The 23,139-nt window shown below is 38.0% G+C and overlaps 3 protein-coding genes across 3 annotated transcripts; 2 read left to right on the top strand and 1 right to left on the bottom strand.

Moving 5' to 3' along the window:
• Positions 5,362 to 5,990, top strand: LOC109948172. The gene has a single exon (XM_020560252.1). The coding sequence runs from the start codon at positions 5,469 to 5,471 to the stop codon at positions 5,850 to 5,852; it is 384 nt and encodes a 127-aa protein (XP_020415841.1). The 5' UTR covers positions 5,362 to 5,468; the 3' UTR covers positions 5,853 to 5,990.
• On the top strand, positions 7,933 to 12,971 carry LOC18781607 (NEDD8-activating enzyme E1 regulatory subunit AXR1). Its single transcript, XM_007215939.2, has 15 exons — positions 7,933 to 8,143; positions 8,337 to 8,509; positions 8,592 to 8,755; positions 8,884 to 8,994; positions 9,340 to 9,419; positions 9,648 to 9,798; positions 9,902 to 9,995; positions 10,278 to 10,366; positions 10,927 to 11,000; positions 11,100 to 11,262; positions 11,397 to 11,482; positions 11,911 to 11,994; positions 12,075 to 12,255; positions 12,377 to 12,494; positions 12,589 to 12,971. Exons 1-14 carry the CDS (start codon positions 8,106 to 8,108, stop codon positions 12,458 to 12,460), a joined length of 1,572 nt encoding a protein of 523 aa, XP_007216001.1. The 5' UTR covers positions 7,933 to 8,105; the 3' UTR covers positions 12,461 to 12,494; positions 12,589 to 12,971.
• On the bottom strand, positions 13,074 to 18,991 carry LOC18782164 (protein RRP6-like 3). The gene is given in 13 exon segments (XM_020559796.1): positions 13,074 to 13,692; positions 13,811 to 14,469; positions 14,770 to 15,142; positions 15,144 to 15,266; positions 15,348 to 15,850; positions 16,137 to 16,175; positions 16,665 to 16,849; positions 17,349 to 17,469; positions 17,697 to 17,783; positions 17,887 to 17,970; positions 18,128 to 18,226; positions 18,306 to 18,553; positions 18,656 to 18,991. Coding segments are annotated over 13 exon segments (2,832 nt in total). The 5' UTR covers positions 18,891 to 18,991; the 3' UTR covers positions 13,074 to 13,616.

Below are 23,139 nucleotides of genomic sequence, written 5' to 3'. Positions count from 1 at the left end.
TATGGAGTCTTTTTGGTAGAAGCATGTATACTGGTATTGTAGCAATATGCAGCCCAAGGAATCCATCGCACCCATTCTTTTTGGTTGTGACTTGTAAAACATCTTAGATACATTTCAACAGTTCTGTTTACCACTTCAGTTTGTCCGTCAGTTTGGGGGTGATAAGATGAGCTAAAATTGAAGCTTGTTCCCTGCAATTTGAATAATTCCCTCCAAAAAAGGCTTGTAAAAGTGGGATCCCTATCACAAACAATACTTTGCGGCATACCATATAGTTTGAAGATGTGGTCAAAAAATATTTGAGCTATGGTTGTAGCAGTATATGGGTGAGAGACCGGAATGAAATGGGCAAACTTTGAGAGTCTGTCAACTATAACAAAAATAGTTGTTTTCCCATTGGATTTAGGAAGGCCATCAATAAAGTCCATTGAGATGTCGGTCCATACCTGTAAAGGGATTGGGAGAGGTTGAAGAAGTCCTGCTGGCTTAGTATTTTCTCCTTTATTCATTTGACAAGTGTCACATTGCTTGATAAATTCTCTGATACTGCTTCGCATTCCCTGCCAGTAAAAGACTGACCTTGCTCTCTGCAAGGTTTTGTGGTAACCCTCATGTGTGCTTGAATGCATCTCCTCCACTATGACAGGTATTAGAGAAGAATCTGACATTAAATAAATTTTATTTTTGAAGTAGAGTATGCCATCCTTAAATTCCCAAGGACCCACCGCTTCACCTTGTTCACACTTGTCCACCAACTCTTGCATGGTCTGGTTGCTTTGTACCTCATCTTTGATTGGATCTAACCAATTCGGCACAGGGGTTGAGATGGCTGCCACTCCACTTGCATTCCTTCTTGAAAGAGCATCGGCCACCAAATTTTCCTTTCCCTTCTTGTACTCTATGGTAAAGTCATAGCCCATCAACTTGACAAGCCATTTTTCTTGGGCCGTTGTAGTAATTTTCTGCTCCCACAAATGCCTCAAGCTTCTTTGATCAGTCCGCACAACAAATTTTCGCCCAAGTAAATATGGCCTCCACTTTTGCACTGCAAACACTAAAGCCATCATCTCCTTTTCATAGGTAGATAAGAACAAAGTCTTACCTTGTAGTGCATGGCTGAAAAATGCTATTGGGCGTTTTTCTTGCATTAGAACTCCACCAATTCCAGATCTAGATGCATCGCACTCCACAATAAATAGCTTGTTAAAGTCTGGTAAAGCAAGAACAGGAGCCTTCGTCATCGCCTCTTTTAGTCTCTCAAATGATTCTTCAGCCTGGAGACTCCATTTGAAGCTTCCTTTTTTAAGCATCTCAGTCAATGGTCTAGCAATCTTGCCATAGTCTTGAATGAATTTTCTGTAATACCCAGTTAGGCCCAAGAACCCACGTAAAGCTTTGACAGTGGTTGGTTTGGGCCACTCCAGCATAGCATCAATTTTTTCTGGATCTACAGCAACTCCTTTGCTAGAAATAACATGCCCCAAATATTTTACTTCTTCCTGTCCAAATGCACACTTTTCTTCCTTCACAAACAACTTGTTAGCCCTCAAAATAGACAACGCAATTTTTATATGCTCCAAATGTTGCTCCCATGTTGAGCTATAAATTAAAATATCATCAAAGAATACCAAAATGAACTTACGAAGGTATTCTTTGAAGACTTCATTCATTAGTGACTGAAAAGTGGAGGGTGCATTGGTGAGGCCAAATGGCATCACCAAAAATTCATAATGCCCTTGATGTGTCCGGAATGCTGTCTTGGATATGTCATCTGGATGCATCCTTATTTGATGGTATCCAGAACGCAAATCCAGTTTGGTGAAATATTTGGCACCATGAAGTTCATCAAGCAGTTCGTCAATGACAAGGATAGGGAACTTGTCTTTGATGGTGTTCTGGTTCAACGCTCGATAGTCTATACATAGTCGTCATGAGCCATCATACTTCTTAACCAATAACACAGGAGAAGAATATGGACTTTGACTAGGCCGAATCACACCTGATTTCAACATATCTGCCACCAACCGCTCAATTTCGTTCTTTTGAAATTGTGGGTATCTGTAAGGCCTCACACTCACCGGATTACTACCTTCCTTTAGCGGTATCACATGGTCATGGGATCTTGGTGGTGGTAATCCACGTGGTTCAACAAATATCTCATCAAAAAGTAGCAAAAGATGCTTTAAATCAGAATTAATCAAATCAAGTTTGGGAAATGATGTACCGTCATGGTCTTGCAAAACAAGTGAGTAGATTTGCAGAATGACGCCTTCTTTCTTTTTCTTCAACTCCTTACAAATCTCATGCTCATTAACAATTTTATCCTGTGGTGTCACCCCTTTAAGAACCACTGTTTTCCCTCCCACATTGAACTTCATTTGCAATTGAGAGAAATCCCAAACAATTGGCCCTAACGTGCTCAACCATTGAGCCCCCAGAACAGCATCACACCCCTCCAATGGAAGAAGGTACATATCAACAGTTATAGGAACACCTTGAACTAGAATGCAGACTCCCTTGCAAAGCCCATCGCTTGCAAGCTTTTCGCCATTTGCAACCGAAACCTCAAACTTTCCAAAACCAGTGGGATTAATGCCAGCCTTTCGAGCAATTTTACTACTCAAAAAATTATGTGTGCTTCCATAATCGACCAAGAAAGTCATTTGATGTTTGCCCACGTTGCCATGCACCCTCATTGTCTGGGGAGTCCGAGCACCATATATTGCATGAATAGATACTTCAGGTAATTCTTCTCCAGCCAAGTCAACTTCAGCATTACATTCGCCCTCCGCTTCGTCTTCTACATCAGGCCAACAACCTTCAATGAGAAATAATTTTTTGCACCTGTGTCCAGGACTAAACTTTTCATCACAATTGAAGCAAAGTCCTTTGTCTCTTCGTTCCTTTAATTCGGCTGGAGACAGCCGCTTAATTGGCATGAAATTTTGTCGACGGTCAGACTTCGTAACAATATTGGTAGAGGGCTGCTTCACATCCGAAGGTGAGTATCGCCTATTTGTTTGGTTGCGGGACTCATACAGGCGAGCCAAACCGATAGCAGCAGAGAGTGTTTGCGGCTTACACGCTTGCACATCAGTTTTGATATTCTCCTTCAACCCACTCACAAAACAGCCAACTTGTTGATCTGGAGTGAGTCGTCCTGCTCTAATCAATAATTTCTCAAACTGGGTTTGATAATCTCGTACTGAACCTGTTTGTTGCAACTTTGTCAGATCACCAAAGAAGTCTTGAAATTGGGTGGGACCGTACCTGTCATGTAGTCCTTGCTTAAAAGTTGCCCATGTGGTGATCGGGGTTTCCTCCTTCATCAATTGGAACCACAATTGCGCATCCCCTTCAAGATTAAATGAAGCTAACGGAACTCTCTCCGTTTCTGGAGTGTGGTGAAAGTCAAAGAATTGTTCAGCACGACATATCCAACTTGTGGGATCTTCCAATCCGTTGAAGTGAGGAAAGTCCAGCTTCACCATTTTAGGAAGGTAAGAGTTGCCAGAATTTGGAGTGGTGGATCCACTTCCAAATGTTCGACCTCCACCACCATTGAAAGCACTACTGGATCCATCACCGGTTCGAGAAATTTGATCCAAGCGAGCATTCATGGCTGCGAACATCTCTTGCATCTCCTTGAGTATTCTTTCTTGTCCAGTGGCTAGGGAGCCCACTTCAGTTTCCAAGCGTTCTACCCGTTGCTCCTCCATGCCCAGCTCTGATACCAAGCTGTTATGTGCTTGGGACAACGCTCGTGTGATTGGGCGATTAGGTATAGGAACTTGGTATGTAGTTTTCTTCTTACGGCCACCTATGGCTGCAGCAATATTTAGAAGGCTCAGTTGGGATAACAATTAGACGATAAGGGTTGCTTCGAGGGAACCCAAAACCTCCAAGTTAGACAAGCTAACAATAAGGGATAATATCTGATATCTCATTAATGAAAAGCCACTGAAATTTATACAAACAAGGACTCTAACTGAAAGCTTAGAAAGGGGGAAACTTCTCCCATGACGCCCACTATAAAAGTGGATAACATGACTCCTAAAACTACTCAACAACTAAAGACATGCAAACTCCTACAATTATGCAACAACTAATAACCATGTAACTATCTCCACTCACTCATGAGAGAGCACGTGACACTTTCTTCCCCCTCAAAGTGAAAACGATGCTAGAAGTGTTTTTTGAGAGAGAGGGGGCTAGAGTTTTGCCCAACCCTCGAGTAAATAATATTACAAGCTTATCCACTTATTATGAATTAAATTTGGCTAATTTATCATATTCTACTGTCAAATTGTCCATATAAAACCTTTTTTGGATGTAGAACTACTTTTCTTTAGCGGCTTCTTGCATTTTAGAATATAGTACTCATTTTGTTTAGTGTTTCAAGGGTTTGAATTCGATGAACATAACTTCTAAACGTGACACATCAATGAAACTATTCGATCACTTATTTTTAATTCAGTAATTGTCAGTTTATAAAATTTACTTATGACTTCCTCCAATAAAGTGAAGATTGACCGTTAGTGAACCAATAATCATTAACATTGTGTGTTTTTATGGAGTGAATTGAATACCACATATCTAACAAATATGGATACATTTCATATTTGTTAATATTATAACCATGCAATATAAAATGTGCATTCTACTCGTTTCATAAATAATATCAATAATACGGTGTAAAAAGCTTCAATTTATGACGATGCACACGACACCTATTTATGAATACCACGTATATAGTTAAATAAGATGGTGAAGGTTTAAGATCATTTCCATTTTGTGCAAAAGAAGTCTCAATCTTCAAATGTAAACATCTTCATGTTCATCTCTTTCAGATATAGTGAATAATCTCCACTTTTTCTTGTATTCAGCTTCATTTTCCATCACATATCTTCTTAACAATTACATCACATAACCAAATGTAATAAAACAAATCCGATTTTAATACAATCCATTAAAAAAAAGAAATTCGAACCATTTCTAATTAAAATGAGATTTGATTTCTCTACTCATGTCAATTCAATCAAAGTGGCGCATGTTAGAGTATATGACAAAATCATTCACACAACACAACTTGTAAATATGTAGAGACAAGCACCAGCCCGCGCGGGTTTTGCCCAAAACCGGACCACACCGCCACACGTCACCATCTCACACAAAGCAAAACCACCCACCAACCAAAAAAAAAAAAATCACGAGGGCGCACAAAAACAAACCAAAGAAAATAAAATACCCTACTAGTCTTTCCGCGCCTCAACCCTCTCTTTTGAAACCCTCACACGCCTTCCTCTCCCTCCACTTCTTCCCGCCTCTCTCTCACTCCCAAACCTTAAAAACCCCCCCAAACCTAGCCTTCTCCATCTCTCTCTAAAACACCAAACCCCATTTCTCTCTCCCTCGCTCTCTCTCGCTCTCTCTCTAAAACACCAAACCCCCATCTCTCTCTCTACACCATGAACCGTCGATCTAGAACTCTGCATCGCCGGTCCTCTCAGAACCGGTCGACCGAGCCGTTCCTCAAATACCTAAAGCCCGGCGCGCTCGCCCAAATCCGAGACTCGAGAATCAGCAGCGCCAGATCACACCGTCTCAACTGGCTTTCTCAGATCTGTACGTCGCCGCCTTCTTCTCCGGCGAACGACGCTGGTCTTCCACAGGTCAACGCCATCGACGGCTTTCCTTGCTTCTCCGGTCGGATCTATGGCCCCAGATGCCCCCAGAGAAAGAAACTCGCGGCGTCCAAGTCCGTTCTGTTCCTCAACCCCTCGAGCCCGGTTCACGACTCTCCCGATCCGATAATTGATGTGTTTAGTACGGACATTCTTGCTGCACATTGAATGAAAATTGATAGAATGTTCTCTTGAACCTTGTTGTAGATTAGTTTTTATTTGTAGTTTATGGTGGTACTTTGGTAGAGAATTGTTTACATACAGTTGAGATTATTAATAAAATTTACCGAAAAGTTCCATAACAGATGCGTTTTCCAGTGGTTGATTTATGATTTTGGTACTAATTTGGGATGCTTTAACTGTTTGATGTTGTGAACTAATAGTGGTGTTTGGCTGCTTAATTATTCATCTTGTTTTCGCCGTAAATCGAATTATTGCATGGGATAATCAAAGGTGAACGACGTGTCTTGTTTGTCTGGTATTATGAACTCATCGGTGTTGTCATTCAATTGTGATAGGTTCGCCATGTTATGTCCAAAAAGGAGTTGTGTTTGGCTGCTTAATTATTCATCTTGTTTGCGCCGTAAATCGAATTATTGCGTGGGATAATCAAAGATGAACAATGTGTCTTGTCTGTTTGATATTATGAACTCATTGGTGTTGTCATTCAATTGTGATAGGTTAATAATGTCATGTCAAAAAAGGAGTGGTGTTTGGCTGCTTAATTATTCATCTTGTTTGCGCCGTAAATGTGTCTTGTCTGTTGGATGTTATGAACTCATTGGTGTTTGTCATTCAATTGTGATAGTTTCATAATGTCAGTGGTGTTTGGCGGCTTCATTGTTCATTTTGTTTGCGCCCTCAGATTGAACAATTGTTAGAGTTGAGTAATGTGCGCTGTTTTCCATAGATGGGTTTCGCTGGGAAACAATTGAATTGGTAGTACTGATAAAGAAAGGAGGATTCTTTGTTTATGATGGCAGCTCATTTACATCACTACATGTTTTTCACTTGTTATGTTTTCTTGCTTGGTGATGTAGTTAGCGTCTTTGGTAGTTGTAGCTCATGTGTTTGTTGTGTGCAATGTGATTTAAGTCCACTAGGAACTAGGTTTGTTCTGATTTGGTTGCTTGCAAAAAGAAAAAGATTGGAGAGGGAAAGACTGTTGCAAACTCTGCGCATCAATGTCTTCCCTTTATTGCAGGCTTTAAGTTCTGATTTGGTACTGCATTGATCTGCTTTAACTGTTTGGTGTATAGAACTCATTGCGTTTGTGTCATTCAATTGTGATGGGCTCACGATGTTATGTGAAAATGACTTAAATTGTGATTTTTTTAACTTCTTAATTGTTCATCTTTCGTTTAAGCCGTAAGTCGAATTATTGTAGCAGTCCAAATAGGTGGTACTGGATCTACTGATAAAGAAAGAAGGCTTTGTTCATGTTCTTTTCCATGTTCTTGTTCGTTCATGTATGTGTATCTGCTGCTATTCTTTGCCTACCATTGTGATAGTTTTAAATATCATTTATTCAGTTCTTGGCACTTCATATGTAACTGCTGCTATTCTTTTGGTGCATCTTGAGAACTGGAACAATGTTGAAGTAATTCCTCTTTTCTGTTATTCAGTTCTTGGCACTTCATCCCTAGATGTTGTTTCTGTCCATGGCATTGTTTCTTTAATTGTGGTTTCACTTTACTAATATTTACAGCTCTACCTAGTTTAACTTGAAAATAGGTACTAGTCTTTTTAGCTAAAATTTAACTTGAAAAAAGGGAAGTATGTTAAATTTGGAACACTGCAAGCAAATTGATTATTATGAAAACTGAAACCAAAGCAGAAAAAAATTCTAAAGGATCTGCCAATGATGAGTATCCCTAATGCTCGATTATCCCTAAAGATACATACTCGATTAGTTCATTTATTTCATTCGAGTTCGAATCCCTTCAAACACGTCTTGGCCCAAAAGCCGAAACCGTCACAACTGGATAATGGATTAGCCCGTAAAGCTGAGTTGGGTTCAAAATTAAGGTCCAAGTCCAAGACCAATCATTCTACTAGGGTGGGTTGATCCACTAACGAGCCCGGACTGGGTGGAGTCCATGAACCAGCGGAGAGCCATGGGTCCAATAACTCTCAACTTCTAGAGTCAATCATGCAGCCTCATTTTAATTTTCTTCATGAATTATGCCATTTCAATTTTTTAGTTTCCCTCCGCACCGCTAAACTAAAGAGAAAAAAAAAAAAAAAACAAAAGAAGAAGAAAAGGAAACAGAATGGAAAACGACACCGTATAGTGGTAATAGTCCTTGCAAAGCTCGGGTTGTCGTCCCTTTAGATCAGTGTGCTGCCTGCAGCTTTGCGTAACTACGAAGCGAATTATTAGAGGTTTGTGAAGTCACAGAGAGAAAAAGGCAAGCATCAATGGCTGAACCCAAAACCAAATACGATCGCCAGCTCAGGTATTGTTTCTCTCTCTCTCTTCCCCACTTTACCGTTTTTCGCTCCTCCACCATTTCACTAATTCCGTGAGCAGACTCTCCACTTTCAGCTCGTTCAAGCTTTTTCGCTCTAGCTATTAACTTCTGTTTGTTTTGTTTTGTTTTTCCTTTGGGTCACTGGCTTCTATGTGCTTACGCCTAATTGAAATTGCAGAATCTGGGGCGAGCAAGGACAGACAGCCCTAGAGAAAGCCAGCATATGCTTACTGAATTGCGGTCCTACTGGTTCCGAAACATTGAAGAACCTTGTTCTTGGTGGGGTTGGAAGCATCACCGTCATTGATGGATCCAAAGTTGAATTGGGTGACCTTGGAAACAACTTCATGGGTATGTTTTCTCTAGTTGTTGCTGCGTTTGATTGCCCCTTTTGAGTGTCCTTTCCTCTCATATTGATTGGATATTTTGGTAGTTGATGAATCAAGCGTTGGCAAATCGAAAGCGAAATGTGTTTGTCAGTTTCTTCAAGAGCTAAACGATGCTGTTAAGGCCAAGTTTATAGAAGAGTATCCAGAGGCTTTGATTGAGACAAACCCATCATTCTTTTCTCAGTTTACCTTAGTTGTAGCCACTCAGGTATGGGCTGCTGATGCCAATGTCTTTGCATAGAGTATGGTTCAGTACATATTTCTATTTTGTGATTTCTTTAGTCAGAGTTGTTAATATAAATATCTTTGACTGGGGTTTTCTAATTTTACCATCAGCTAGTGGAAGATTCAATGGTAAAGCTTGATAGAATCTGCAGGGAGGCAAATGTGATATTGGTCCTTGCTCGCTCTTATGGCCTCACTGGGCTTGTTCGTATCAGTCTGAAGGTAATGCGTTAAGTTTGTTGTTGGAAATGTTTTCTCTGTCTTGGTATTCTGGAACTTGAGGATTTAGCTTTTGTACTACAATTGAAGAGAGTAATGGAAATTGTGAGGAATGAGAATTGATGTTCCTCCAGAGCTGTGTCCTATTTTGAAGCTTGATAGTTTAATTATCAGAGGCGTTTTTCTGATTGATTACTTCATAAGAAAAGGAACGTGCTTTGGAACTTGCTTATATGGATATCTAGATGTAAAGGTGAAAAATGGATCTTAGAAAGTTTGTTTATAAATATTTCTATTTGAACCTAAATAGTGCTTTTCTCCATTTTCTCTATGTTTTTTTTGGGGCAGGAACATACTGTGATTGAGTCAAAGCCTGAACATTTTCTGGATGACCTTCGCTTAAATAATCCATGGCCTGAGCTTAGAGGGTACAGAACTCTATTTTTTTAGTATGTTTTTATCTGAGACATTGTCCATGGTACTTTTTTGGATTTCTGATATTAAGTATTTGTATGTTGTCTTTATGTTAATTGGTTTTGGCCTATATAAGCTGATGATTGGCATTCTGGTTTCTTAGCCCATATGGGTGTGTTTCCTGACACCACGAGTTTAGTTTTCAGAAACCTGATTTTCAATCTATTATTTATTGACGATAGGCTTGCAGAAACCATTGATCTAGATGTGACAGATCCTGTTGCCCACAAGCACATGCCATATGTTCTCATTCTTGTCAAGATGGCAGAGGAGTGGTCCAAAAGTCATGATGGTAAACTTCCATCAACTAGGGAAGAGAAAAAAGAGTTCAAGGTTTGCCTGCTTGATTCATACATTTTCTGTTCGTTTTTATTCTTACATTTGCTCTCTAGCAATATGATTTTTTTTTTTTCCCTTGTGGTCTTGAATTTGGTAGGAGCATATCAAAGCTAGGATGACTGCACTTGATGAAGATAACTATAAAGAAGCCATTGAGGCCTCCTTCAAAGTCTTTGCTCCACGGGGAATTAGTGAGTATATTTTTCAAACATTGGTTGTAGTTTTTTAGTATATTTTGCAGAAGATTCTGTTGTATATTGACATAATTGACATAATATAATTAATCTGGCAAAAAAGATAAATGGCATCCTCCACATGTGTTTGATGACTTCTACATCTTTATAAACTTTGTGGTATTGCACTATATTTCTTTGTAGTTTGTCATCATACTGTGTTTTCTGCCTTGAATATTGATGAGTCAATAGCAGTCTCACTTTTCTGGTAATTTTTCTTCTTCTCATTTTATGTCTCAGGTTCAGATTTGCAACAGTTAATTGGAGATAGATTTGTGGAAGTTGATTCCAGTTCATCTGATTTTTGGGTGATGGTGGCAGCATTGAAGGTTTGTGAAACCAATATTACATCAATTACAACTGGATATAGTGCGCTCAGGATAAAGTTATTGTCGCATAAATGCATATCTTCTAGAGTCTCTCAAACAGATTCTTTCTTTATTGTCACTTTGTGATTGACAAGCCCTTCTGTTTTTCTGAAAAAACAACATATCAAGCCTATCATTTTCAAGACTGAAACTGTCTTTTAAGTGTTTTTTCAGTGATAATTGGCTGTGTTATGTTTAGGCAGTTAACCATACGTATTTCGCATAAATAGGCTGGGTCCAATAGATTCCTAGGTTTTCATATTCAAAGGGAATGCACAACTCATGTTCAGAGTTGTTCTCATGCTGAGTTTGTCTCCCTTGAATGCTTCAGGCAGACGTTTTAGTTTCCTATGAAGATTTCAGCCATCTTACAGTGGATGTATGAAGCTTGCCAATATTATTAAATTTTATTGTTGAGAAAATTAGATGCTCATAATTATCTTGTCTGATATCATATAGGATCTAGATCCATTTCATTGTCAATTTCTCAAGTTGTATAATCAAGAATCTTCTCTTTGCAGGAATTCATAGAAAATGAAGGTGGTGGCGAGGCACCCCTTGAGGGATCAATACCAGATATGACATCTTCGACAGAGTTAGTGATTGATCTTCCCATAATAGGATTCTATCCTTTCTTTTTTGTGCTTTTGAAAAATAATTTGTTGACACAAGAGCTCTATCTACTCTCTTGTAGGCACTATGTATCCTTACAGAAACTCTACCAAGCCAAGGCTGAGGCTGATTTTCTTGTTATTGAGCAAAGGGTTAGGACTATTCTGAAAAGAATTGGTAGAGATCCAAATAGCATCTCAAAGACAACCATAAAAAGTTTCTGCAAAAATGCAAGAAAACTCAAAGTAAGTGTGTTGAGTTCCACTTTAGGTGTAACCTACATGTATTGCTTCATTAGTATTGTAAAGTATTTCTTTTACTTAAGCCTCTTGATGTTTGCCTACTTGACTTCAATTGAACACTAATCTTTACTTTGTAGGTTTGCAGGTATCGCCTTGTCGAAGATGAGTTCAATTCTCCAGTCCTGCCAGAGTTGCAGAAGTGTCTAACAGATGAGGATTACAGGTACATTATGATTTTACTACCGTTGCTTTTAGATTATATTATTGCAGAACAGATTCAATAAAGGTTTTTGTATAGTTACTTTTCCTGTCAGTTAAGGAAACTGATATGTGGGTGCTGTGCCTGTGTGCTACTGTTATTCATTTAGAGAGTTTCCAGTTGTCAAGTAGAAGACCCCTTGTTAGAAGGTTTCCAGTTGTCAAGTAGAAGATCTCTTGTGATTTGTTTTTTTTCTTGATAGATTTGTATATTATTTTTTCTTTTTATAAATATGATGTGGTTTTTCTACCGTTAAATATAGTTTCTTAGACTTTACATGAGAGAAACTAATGGATATGGAGTTTATGACTGAAAAGAAAGAAAAGAAGGTTATATAGCTAGAAGGATTTGTTTTGCTTAAAATTCACTGTTTTCTTTAATTTCCATGACAGTGTTGCTGGTGGGTTTTATATTTTGCTTAGAGCTGTTGATCGGTTTGCTGCCAATTACAACAGTTTTCCTGGGCAATTTGATGGGTAATGTCTGATACTGTTAATGACCATGTTATGGTACAAACTTGTAATATTTGTACTGATTCATGCTCACTCCCTCATAGTGTGATGGATGAGGACATATCTCGGTTGAAAACTACAGCTGTTGGCCTGCTTAATGATTTAGGCTGCAATGGTGTAACATTAACTGAGGACCTTATCAACGAGATGTGCCGATTTGGTGCTGCTGAGCTCCATGCAGTTGCTGCTTTCATTGGAGGAATTGCATCTCAGGAAGTGATTAAGGTTTTTGTGTTTCTAGCTTTGCTTCATTTGATTGCCGTTATTTTTACAACCAGGGATCCACATGATGGTCATCATTAGCTACTTAAAATGACATTTACCTTTTTTAACATGTCACTGGCAGCTAATAACAAGACAATTTGTGCCCTTGTCTGGGACTTTCATCTTCAACGGCATCGATCATAAGTCTCAATTGTTGTCTCTATAGAACTTTCTAAAGCCAGAGAAGATTTAAAATGACTGTAAGTATTGACCTTTGGTAAACATCCATATCTAGAATTTATAATTTCTGTTTGAGGAGCATACCTTAACCTAACCTCTGGTTTTCATTTGTAGATGATCTTTATAATTGGGATTGGGCAAATTAAGGTTTGATCTTACAGCTTTGTTGCATGCTATTTTTGGCACATTTTGAATGGAGACTTCCTTCCCGTTGGTGAGAGAGGCAGGATTGGTCTTACAGCTTTGTTGCATGCTTGCGGTCACATGATTTTGGAGTAGTTTTGTTTCTAATTCCATTACCCCCTGGATATGTGATGTAAGTCAGGCCAAAAAAAAAAAAAAAAGAAATGTGAGAGCGAGAGTGAGAGAGATATATAAGAATGACTCCCCTTTGCTTTAACAAAAAGGAAAATCTAATTATTTTTAGCGATTTTCTTTTATGTTGTTATTTTTGCCTCATCTCTTTGATCAAATTTGGTTAATATGTGTTATGGACTACAAATTAACGAATCATATCGTCTTCAGTAATGCTATTTGGACACGCTTAATTAACCATATTAGATGAGCTGACTATCTGATTGCAATAAATAAGAAATGGGTGACAGCAATACTCAGATACTTAACTTTTGATAATACAACTACTTAATTAGGAGCACCAAATGCACAAAATTCAGAAATCAAAAGGAAAACTCACTTGAAATACTGGAAATAATGAAATACACAATATGCACATTAAACCGCAAAATCGAAGAGATTCTTGCTCACAATATCTGTGTATAAATAAGCTGGGAAGCTGTCGTCTCCTTTTGGATAAAGCAGTAGCATGAATTTCTTCTGGGTTTCCTTGGCTCTTCCTTTTGATAGTCAGGATGTTCTTATTAATCATGTATTGAGCACCCCATCATTTTTTCTAGAATTCAATGAAGTTTTCCCTTGTATTGCCGAGGTTCCGTAAACAGAAAAATACCACACAAAATCTTTCAAAACGAGGAGATATTTGTATTCTAAAGAAAACTTAAAATATAAAAGATACAAGGGAGCGTTTGGAATAGGGACATGAGGACTGAGGGAACTGCAAACAAATTCTCCATAGCATATGAGATGAAATAGAATCACATGTCGTCTGCAACTGCACTGTTGATTCATAAACCCTCGGCGGCAGCAGAAGCCTTCTTGGTAGGATTGTAAACACTAAATTCGCCAAAGTCCCTCCTACCACTGGAAAAAACAGTGCCCGTTATCAGCCCCTTGGCATAGATGAACAAAATTTCAGCACCTAAACATAATTATATAAATCAAAACTCGAGGCAAGCATAGAAAGAGAACAAGCATGTACCTGTGCGTAATATCCCAGCCGGAAGGTAAGAAACGAGGATGAACAGCTTCAACAAATACTTGTCTCCACCTTTGACAAAACTGACGTATACCATCTTCGCCATATTCCTTTAGCAGATGCTCCACAACTTGCTTACCATGTGGACCATGTCCTAAGAGAGACATTTTTGATCTATGTTTAGGTTGGGAAATTGCATCATCTCTGGCATAGTAGACGTCAACTGATCCATTTTGTGCACTACTCTCACAATCACCATCAGCATTTACAACAGATACAAACTGCATATCAGAGACTCCACTTATATCTGAGTCCATGTTCTGAACAACGTCAGAAGCTTTGTCATCAGACCCCAAATATGAATTTAAAGAGGAGTTGCCTAAACCAGCAGCATCCTTCACCATGATAAATGCTTCTGCTGTACTGGTACATGATTCATGTAGAGTGTCAACTTCTGACGCTTTAACACTGGCACATGCAGACATGGTAACAGTATTTTTCTCCTGCTCTGCATCTGAAAGAACACGCCTTCTAGACTTTCCGAAAGAAAGCCCTTTCTTCTTTTCAAATCGTCTTCTCTCGTGAGGACTCATGCCAACCAGTAAAGCACTCTCTAAATCTTCCTCAGATATTTGCCTCCCTCCATAATATCTCATAACAATCTGCAAAGCAAATAAATATTTGTTCACATTCACATAAGCTCCTAAAATCAAGAGACCAGCAGTAGTAAAAACCTGTAATGTCAAAATTAACGGAATCAACACAAAAAAACCTTTGGTGTGGCCTTTCACAATCATGGATATTTATACTGAATGAAATGCAAGAAAAAAAGAAGCCATTTTACTAAAGTTCAACCAAGAGTTGTAGCATTCACTGTCCTTTTGCTTTATCCAACCATAATGAACTTATATACCATTGTAATAATTTTTAAAAAATCAAGAGCTAAATATACGCTCATGTACCTCTGTCAGTACGTCACGGCGCGTGGATGGCATTCTTGGTCCATGGCGCAAAAGAGCCATAGCAGCAGTTCGCAATTGTAAAGGAGATACACCTTCCTCCTCAAAAGATGTTGCCGGCACAGATGACTCAGATATAGCATGAGCTTGTTCTGAAACAACCACTTTACGAACAAAAAGTGGAATCCCATATTCTGCAGCGATCTGTTTTTTGTACTTCTCAGCAGAGGCATGAGCTATTTCGTGACAGTCCACGCATACTAGGACAATATCATGAGAGCGGTGGCTTTTCATATGTTCCGGGAAGTGCATTCTGTAGCATGAGGGAATTATTCGGTACCGTAAGTAATGATTTCTTTCGCCGCAGCCAACACATATTTTTCTTACTTTGAATGTAAAAATCATTGCCTTCATCTTCAGGACGGCCTTTGGGCTCAAAAAGAAGCATAATGGCAGGTGGATTTTCATCAACAAGTTTCGCCAAATCCCGACGAAGATACCTGTAAGATACAACATTGGTCATGCCAAATGCAATCCATTTTGTGGTAAAAACGTACTAATTAAGAGATATGACTGCCAACCATTCAAGCTTCCTGCGGTCACAGTAACAAAGCAACCGCCCATCATCTGCATAGATCCTGCAATTATGATAAACTGGAGCTTTGCAGGAAAATTTTTGAACAAACAGCTGCCGAGAACTTTTTCGAGCAACTTTCTTTGAGTTTCTGACCCCATTTTGTCTAGAAACTTGAGTCATTTTCAGATTACACTTAATCAGCAAAGCATAATTGAAGATAGACAGTGGACAACTCCCATTTGTACCCAGGCAGTTTTGAAGAATCAGGGGAAAGAAATCATCAGCGTTGCCAATTTTGTTCTGGAGCAGATGATATAGATCATCCAAATGACTGCAAACAACAGGGGATGGAGATGAGAGGCCTGAACTCAAACTTGAATCCACATTAGAATCAGCTTGAGCAATGGTAGCTAATATGTCTGTAGGGGTCGTTGGAGCTTTATCTGCAAGGGCAACAATAGCTTGATCTGATATTACATATCTCAAGCTCTCATCATGTACACGAGCCTGGAAAGGAAGTAAATGGCATGTGATTGCTTAAGTATCTAGAAGGCGATCTCAGTACACTAAGGTGCAACATTACAAGATGAAAAACGTGATAATAAGAATGTATGTGTCTAAGTTTCATGAGATAGGTTCGTTGATATGTTCATCAAGAGTAGGTACTCTTCATGAAAAATTAAACAAATATCTGGACAAGAGAGTTAAAATCTATGTATCCATCTTTCGACCAAAAAATAAATAAAATCTATGTATCCATTGTAGCCAAACTTCGGGAAAAGGTAATACTAACCATTAAATCTCTCCATGCGCATAATTTGCTCACAGTACCCTGAAACCAAAATACAAACTTTTGCATAAATATACTTAGTTTAATAAGTAACTTTGTTCATTAGAAATGTTACAAGAACCATACAAGAATCTAGAAAGAAAGGCCAGGAAAAAGAAATTCTAACAAGAGCTGGCCTCTCAATTCCACGACTGCATGCTTGACCACGGAAAAGCCCTACAGTTCCTCTCATCAGCCCAAATGCAGCAAAAAATACCCAATAGGACCACCATCCACAAAGCTTTCTTGGGTCTCTTAACAAAACTACAGTCCCAGTTTAATAAAGGGGAACTCACTGAATCCAGAATACCCAACTCGATCCCTCCTCCCCCCGGCTAAGGAAAAATAAAGAAAGAAAAAGCTCCCAAGCTATGAACAATGCAAAAATTGGTGGAAAGCAGATGCAAATGCATTTTTGCATTGATGTGATTTATTGATTATATGCAATACTTTCAACTGCTTGAAGTGTCGAGAACATCAAAAGAAGCATACCTGGATTTCACAAGAAACTGATGAAATTCCTCTTCGTCCGTTCAAATGGCGGCTAAAAATTGATGATGCAGCAGACTCTCCAGGAGAAGCTTCTATCTCTTTAGTGTAGAGTTGCAAACACATCAAGTTTGAACGCCGACTAGCCTCGAGAACAAAATGGAATTTGTCATTGGAACAGGAGTTTTCTGATAGAGTGAGATATTTAGAATTTCAATGCAGTGACTATGAGAAAAGGTGTAGGCATAGTTTGAAAAAGGTTATCAACTTGAAAACAGAGCTAAGCAAGAGTTATCATATAACACATGCACTGTGTTTTAGCTTAGTTCATGATTCATAAAAGATTAATAGATAAGTATCATCACAAATGGTTAACTTCATCATGTCAGAAAACATTCAGAGGTGTGCAGACACACACATACAATGTCAAAAATTGGAATTTACTGGTTTTACTTAATATGCAAACTTTCATCATTTCATCTTATTCAGGTTATGAACTCTCTGGAAACAAAAAGGATCACAGGGGTGCAGACACGCACGTACAATGCTGAAGACTGAAGACTGGCATTCACTGGTTCTGGATTTCAATGCCTATAGTATGTTCATGATTCACATGCCATAATCCTTTCATTTTTCATTAAATAAAGAAGGTCAAGAAGAAGCTATGATACAAGAAGGAAGGTGTACCATTATCCAGTATTTCCAGCTCAGCAATTAAACAGCGTGAAATATATAGTAAATAGTGTGCATCTGTTCGAGCATATTGCACCATTTCTGTTGACAAGGGTCGTTGCCTCCAGTCTTCGCGCTACAAATCAATATGAGAATGGATAAGAAGCAATATGACGTCTCTTATGAGCACAGTAGCTACATCTCAAATCCTTAAAACAAGATTTCCGAAATCTATGTATAATTGTTGGTTAGAAGGAAGGGTTACTACTAACTAAAGTCAGGTTAACCATTTAGTAGAAAATTATAAATTTAAAGAAAGAAGCAAGCAAAAGGATCAACAATAAGACAGCGTCAAGGCCAAACCTGTAACAATTTGTTTGTGACTACTCCACAGTAAGATTCAAGTAAATAAGCCAGTGATTTCTGTGATTTTGACAACACTTCGCAAGCCTGCAGTGTATTAAAAAGAACACGAATTGAGTTTTATGTTTATATAATTGAGTTTACATGTCATCTAACACTGATCCAACATAATACAAAAATGACAGCTGACCTTTGCAGTATCGAAGAGATTAACAACATAAATATGGAAATCCCTTTGTAGCCAGAGAACATCACTATCTGCCCCATGGAACACCTACGTACGTCACATAAAATACCCACACAAAAAACGGCAATACAATTAAAACTCCACCATGTTAACGCTAATACATTACAAATACAATTCATTCATAGTGTTACCATGTGCACCCAAATCAGTAACACATACACAAAAAGCATAAATAAATAATTACCTTACAGATACTAGCATCCGCAAAAACTGGCCGAAGAAGGCTCATGCAATCACGCAGAGCAATAGTGTCCACCAAATAATCTTCTTTCTCAGTAGAAATCTAATCAAAGTATCACCAACATTAGAAATGTACACACAACATATAGACATACATTCATTTGTCAAATGATTTAGCTTACCTGCACTAAAGCTGTGAAACCCAAAAAGGATCTTAAGCTATGCTGCTCAGTATCAACGCCAAAGACCTTCTCTTTACTTAAAACCTCAACGAGTTCCTTCAACTGCGACTCAGTCTCAACCCAAACGTACGACTCACTCAATTTTTTCAAATCCACATTCTTCACCGTAATGCACTGAAGCTCAAGCCGAGGACTTTCCATCAAGGCAGTGACTTCCGCCTCGTAAGGATGCGAATTCCAAGTCTTATCTATCCACCCAAATTTCAAACTTCCATTAACATTTCCAAGAAAATCAAATTAACGAAAAAAATTCAACGAAAGCAAACAATTTTCTGAGTGTTACTTAATACCTTCTTGAGGGTCGTTGAGGAGGTTTAAATGCTTGAACGGAGAGTATGTATTATCAGCCAAGACACGCTTGAATCCGCACTGTGGCTTGGTGTGGTCGGCTCGTAAATAACACCGACTTTGGGGGCACTTCTGCTTTCGGCGTCTTCGTTCTCGCCCGAGGAAGAAGACTGAAAGAGCTGTCAAAGAAGCGAGGGCAACTACTAGTATCTTCAGCTGTTTGGCTTTCTTCTCCATTTCTGTGATTCTGTGTGTCTTTGCTGCTCGGCAGCTTCAGCCTTCTGCTTCGGTTTCGCTCGATCGAAGCAGAACAGAGGGAAGTCACGGTTTGCGTTCGCCGCGGGCTTACGTGGCACATTCAAAGCAGCACACGGCAGACCGTTTTTATTTTCAGTAAGACGACAGCTCGTTTTTGTGCCTCAGGCTCAAGCGGGCCTATTGCAATCCAATCCGACATGGTACATTGGATTGGGCTGTAGTTTCCAATTAGGATCCGCGGCTACCCAAAAGTAGTCTTTGGGCACCCAATTTCAATACTTTTTTTCCTTTTCTAAAATCTGATATATGCCTTGTATTCTCTGTCAATCTAGCATAAATAATTGACAGCTCTTATAATGAACTTTGATCCTTGAGTTGAGTGTTTATTAAAGAATTATAAGAGATTAGCTGAAATTGTTCCTATGATTTTATTTATTTATTATTATTTGTTCACGGGGCATAATCATAATCAAATATGTATAAGTCTTTGATGCAATGGAATATTTATCAAAAGCCTGCAACTCAATACAAGCGATAATTTGAATTACTATAAAATATTCTAACTTAAATGAAAGGAGGGCGGTATAATACCCTAACCAACCAGCCTAACGAGATGTGCAACAATTATGTAGTTAAAGACTTTCAATTGGCCACACACAGTACTTGAGGGATATTGGAAGGGTTGTAACAACAATTTGGAAGGTGATGCTATTAACACATCATCAATCTCAGAAGCACATAAATTTACTGATCGCAAGTTAATTAATGTAACAAGTCAAGACATAATGATGGGAGAAACTCATTAAGCAGCTGGTGAAAACTCTCAAACTCTCTACTGGACAGCAGTAAAATAGTTATAAATAGTAAAACCTCCTTCAGTCAGGGTTTGCCCAAAATGAGGCCTTTCCCCAGACAGAGGCCCAAGGCTTTGCGAGACTTGCGCTTGCGTCTCTTTTTCGGTGGTCCCCGTGTGAAGTGAAATATTACCAGAAATTATAACTCAAACGCTTGCAGAATTTGATATTCATTCATTCATGGCATGTGTTACTTTCACCACAGTTTCTTCTTCTTCTCCTTTGGGACGTTGGTTATCCTCGCAATCTTTTACAAAATCCAAAATATACCAATCCCAAGAAGTGGACATGAACATTTAGATCTTTATTCATTTAATTTTTTTTGTTCTGGAAATTGCAATACGGTGTGAAGGTTCAATCCTTCTGTATTTAGTTCGTTTTTATTAAAAAAAACATTACTGTTTTTGAAGCCTCACAATTCACATGTAAAAACAGTAGAGAGGTAAAAGACAGAAACAAAGTGCCTGCAAAGATAGGGTATATATTATTTGTTTCGTTTTAATTTTTCTTGTATTTGTTGTTAGGCTATGTTCCTGCGTAAGTAATATGTTGGCCCATTTTGCATCTTTTGGGTTTTGGAAAAATGTCAGTAATCTGGTTGCTTATCTTTAGGTTTTCTTGGGCTGTAACAGGATCTATGGAGATTTAAATTTTCCTGATAACTGTGCTCCATTTGCGTTTTGTAATTTGTTTAGGAGAGAAAGGTGTCTACATTGCAGAGTCAGTCGCTGCTAAGAACATGAAACAAGCGAAGGGCCGTTTTCGGATGCCATGGTACCAATCAGTTTCTCTTTTATGCATTTGGACCAATTGTTTTTAGAAAATTATTCTTCAGTTTTTTTTGGCTGTTGCATTTGTTTTTGTTCCCCAAGACCATGGTGGTTCTAATCATTCTGCAAAAGTAGAGCCGGCCAATGGTTGTACAGGTAAAAGGAAGTCTGCAAAGAAACCTGGTGAGTTATTGTTGCATCTGTACTTTTTCCACTGGAAATCTCTCTTTGTTTTTTACTTTATCAATTTATTAGTAGCATTACAATCATTTTCATATGTTCTGAATATCTTTTTATCATTTTTGGATTGTTGTCTTTCTCCAGCTTGTTATCTCTTCCTTCCATTTTTCTTATTTACTAATTATTAACTAAAGAAATAATAATTAAAACATAATTACTAATAAAAGTAATTAAATAAGGCTAAGATATTATTTAATTACTAAAATAAAAATTTATTGACCTAAAGATACTAAGTTCATATTAAATTTATAAATAAAAAAATTTATACCAACGCAATTTCGTCAGCAAAAATTTATCGCGGCGATTTTGCCGGAACTTCTCCCGACGACACTACATCGGCAAAGGTAACTTTTGTCGGGAGAAGTCTAATCTGGCAAATATTTGCCGGCATAGACCTGTGCCGACGAAAACAATTGTTTTTTTTTTTTTATATTTATTGTTATATTGTTATATTTAGAGAGTATAGCCGTGCAGCTGTACTTTCTAAATAGCATTTAGCCGGGTGGCTGTACTCTTTAAATAGCCGCGCAGTATCCTGTAAGTAGAATATTTTCATCGTATAGCCGTGCGGCTATACCCTTGAAATAGAATATTTACACAGTATGGCCGCGTGGATATACGCAACAAATGGAATGTGTAAAAGCATAGCCGCACAGCTATACGCTTTAATTATCAGTTACGTTTTAATTATTGTTTACTTAGTGAATAATTAGTGTTTAAATATTTTATTAAAGAAAAAAATTAGTTTCTATTTATTAAGTAATTATGATTTTATGAAGTTAATTAAAATATTTAATACTAATATTTCAATAATTAAATAATAATTAAAATATAATTACTAATGAAAGTAAATAAATAAAACTAAGATAGTTTTTAATGTTGAAATGGCTCTTGGCAGTTAGGCCTCAATTAGTTAACCACGAAATTGGCTCATTGTAGAAATTCCACTGTGTTAATTTTGGTCCGAACAAATATATAACATAGCTAGGGTTTCTCTCATTTGGAACCGTGTCCTTGCACATGTCACTCGAGATACTTCTTTCTCCCTATAGTTTCTTATGAAATTTATTTTCGTTTCCTGTGATATTCCACACGGTTCCAAATGAGGTCTAAATATGCCTATCCAGCCAGCCAACGCCTAGAGGCATTTGAAACAGAAACCTGAGAAAGCTTGTCTGAATCACTTGTTACTATCCGTTCTCTCGGTGGTATATAGTGGGGTGCAGCAGCCAGTTTCCAGTGTACACCTGCATAGTCACAAAGATTAGCAAAACTAAGAAACAGGATGATCCGAAATGTAGCAGGTACTTATTTTTTGCGGAACAAAAAAGATTAAAATATTATTTTTATCCTAAACACATTTTTGATACTGCTGGTAAACCCTTGTAATGAAAATATTCTTTTTTTACGGTCTAAAGAAAAGTAATGAAAATTAACCCCAACATTTGGATAAAGCTTTAACAAAATACTGATCAGACAGTGCAGCATTTTCCAAAGCAACAGCTACCTGAAAATGACATAAGATAAACGCACTCAAACTCAATAATTGCATCAAATGATACTTGCAAACGACATAAGATAAGTGTAGACAGACATAAAAGTTGCATCTACTTCACATCAATAGTTTGTTTGGGAGTGGGGAGCATTTACCATGGAGATCAGAAATACACCTCGATCAGAGGCTCCCTTCCAACAATGGAAAACACTTCATCTGCCAATTTCCTTATGACCCTTAGCTCTAGGAACATAGTTTTTGTACACACGATGCCCAAAACCTGACATCTTTCGCTTCCTCAAGTAAGAACCGGAAACAAATGATAAATAATTGTTTCAGTGTGAAGCCTCTTCAGCAGTTGGTGAACTACTAGATATAAGACAAAATACCTGTTCTTCATACCCCCTATGAACTCTGGAATGTTCTTAACAGTTCCAATCTCATTAAGCATCTTAAGCACAGCCTGCAATAATCCAGGCAGAAAAAATAAGAAACTGTAGTGGCAAAAATATAACACAAGGGAAATAATGAATAGAAAAACTGAAGTAGTATACATTTCAACTTAGAAGTGATCTTCCAATGCTGTGCTTAAGGAACTTAAATTCTAATACTAGCTTACAAGCATTAAAAAAACTGCTTATACAGATGAAAACATAATTTCTTATGAATAACGTATATTTAAAAGGTATAGCCGCGCACTATACTATTTAATTAAAAACAATTAAGAAAAAAGGACCCTCCTAGTTGCATTAGTTTATACTAGTTTCAACATATCCAAAGCAGATATTGAAGAGAGGGAAATTTCACAGTAAATCAATTTGATAGTTCAATTTTTTCTTTTTTTTGGTGTTGAAATTTCACAGTAAATC

This window comes from Prunus persica, chromosome G3 (genome assembly GCF_000346465.2).
Source record: "Prunus persica cultivar Lovell chromosome G3, Prunus_persica_NCBIv2, whole genome shotgun sequence".
NCBI classification, from domain to species: domain Eukaryota; kingdom Viridiplantae; phylum Streptophyta; class Magnoliopsida; order Rosales; family Rosaceae; genus Prunus; species Prunus persica.
Note: the sequence above shows the minus strand (reverse complement) of the source record. Positions and strands in the feature narration are given on the sequence as shown.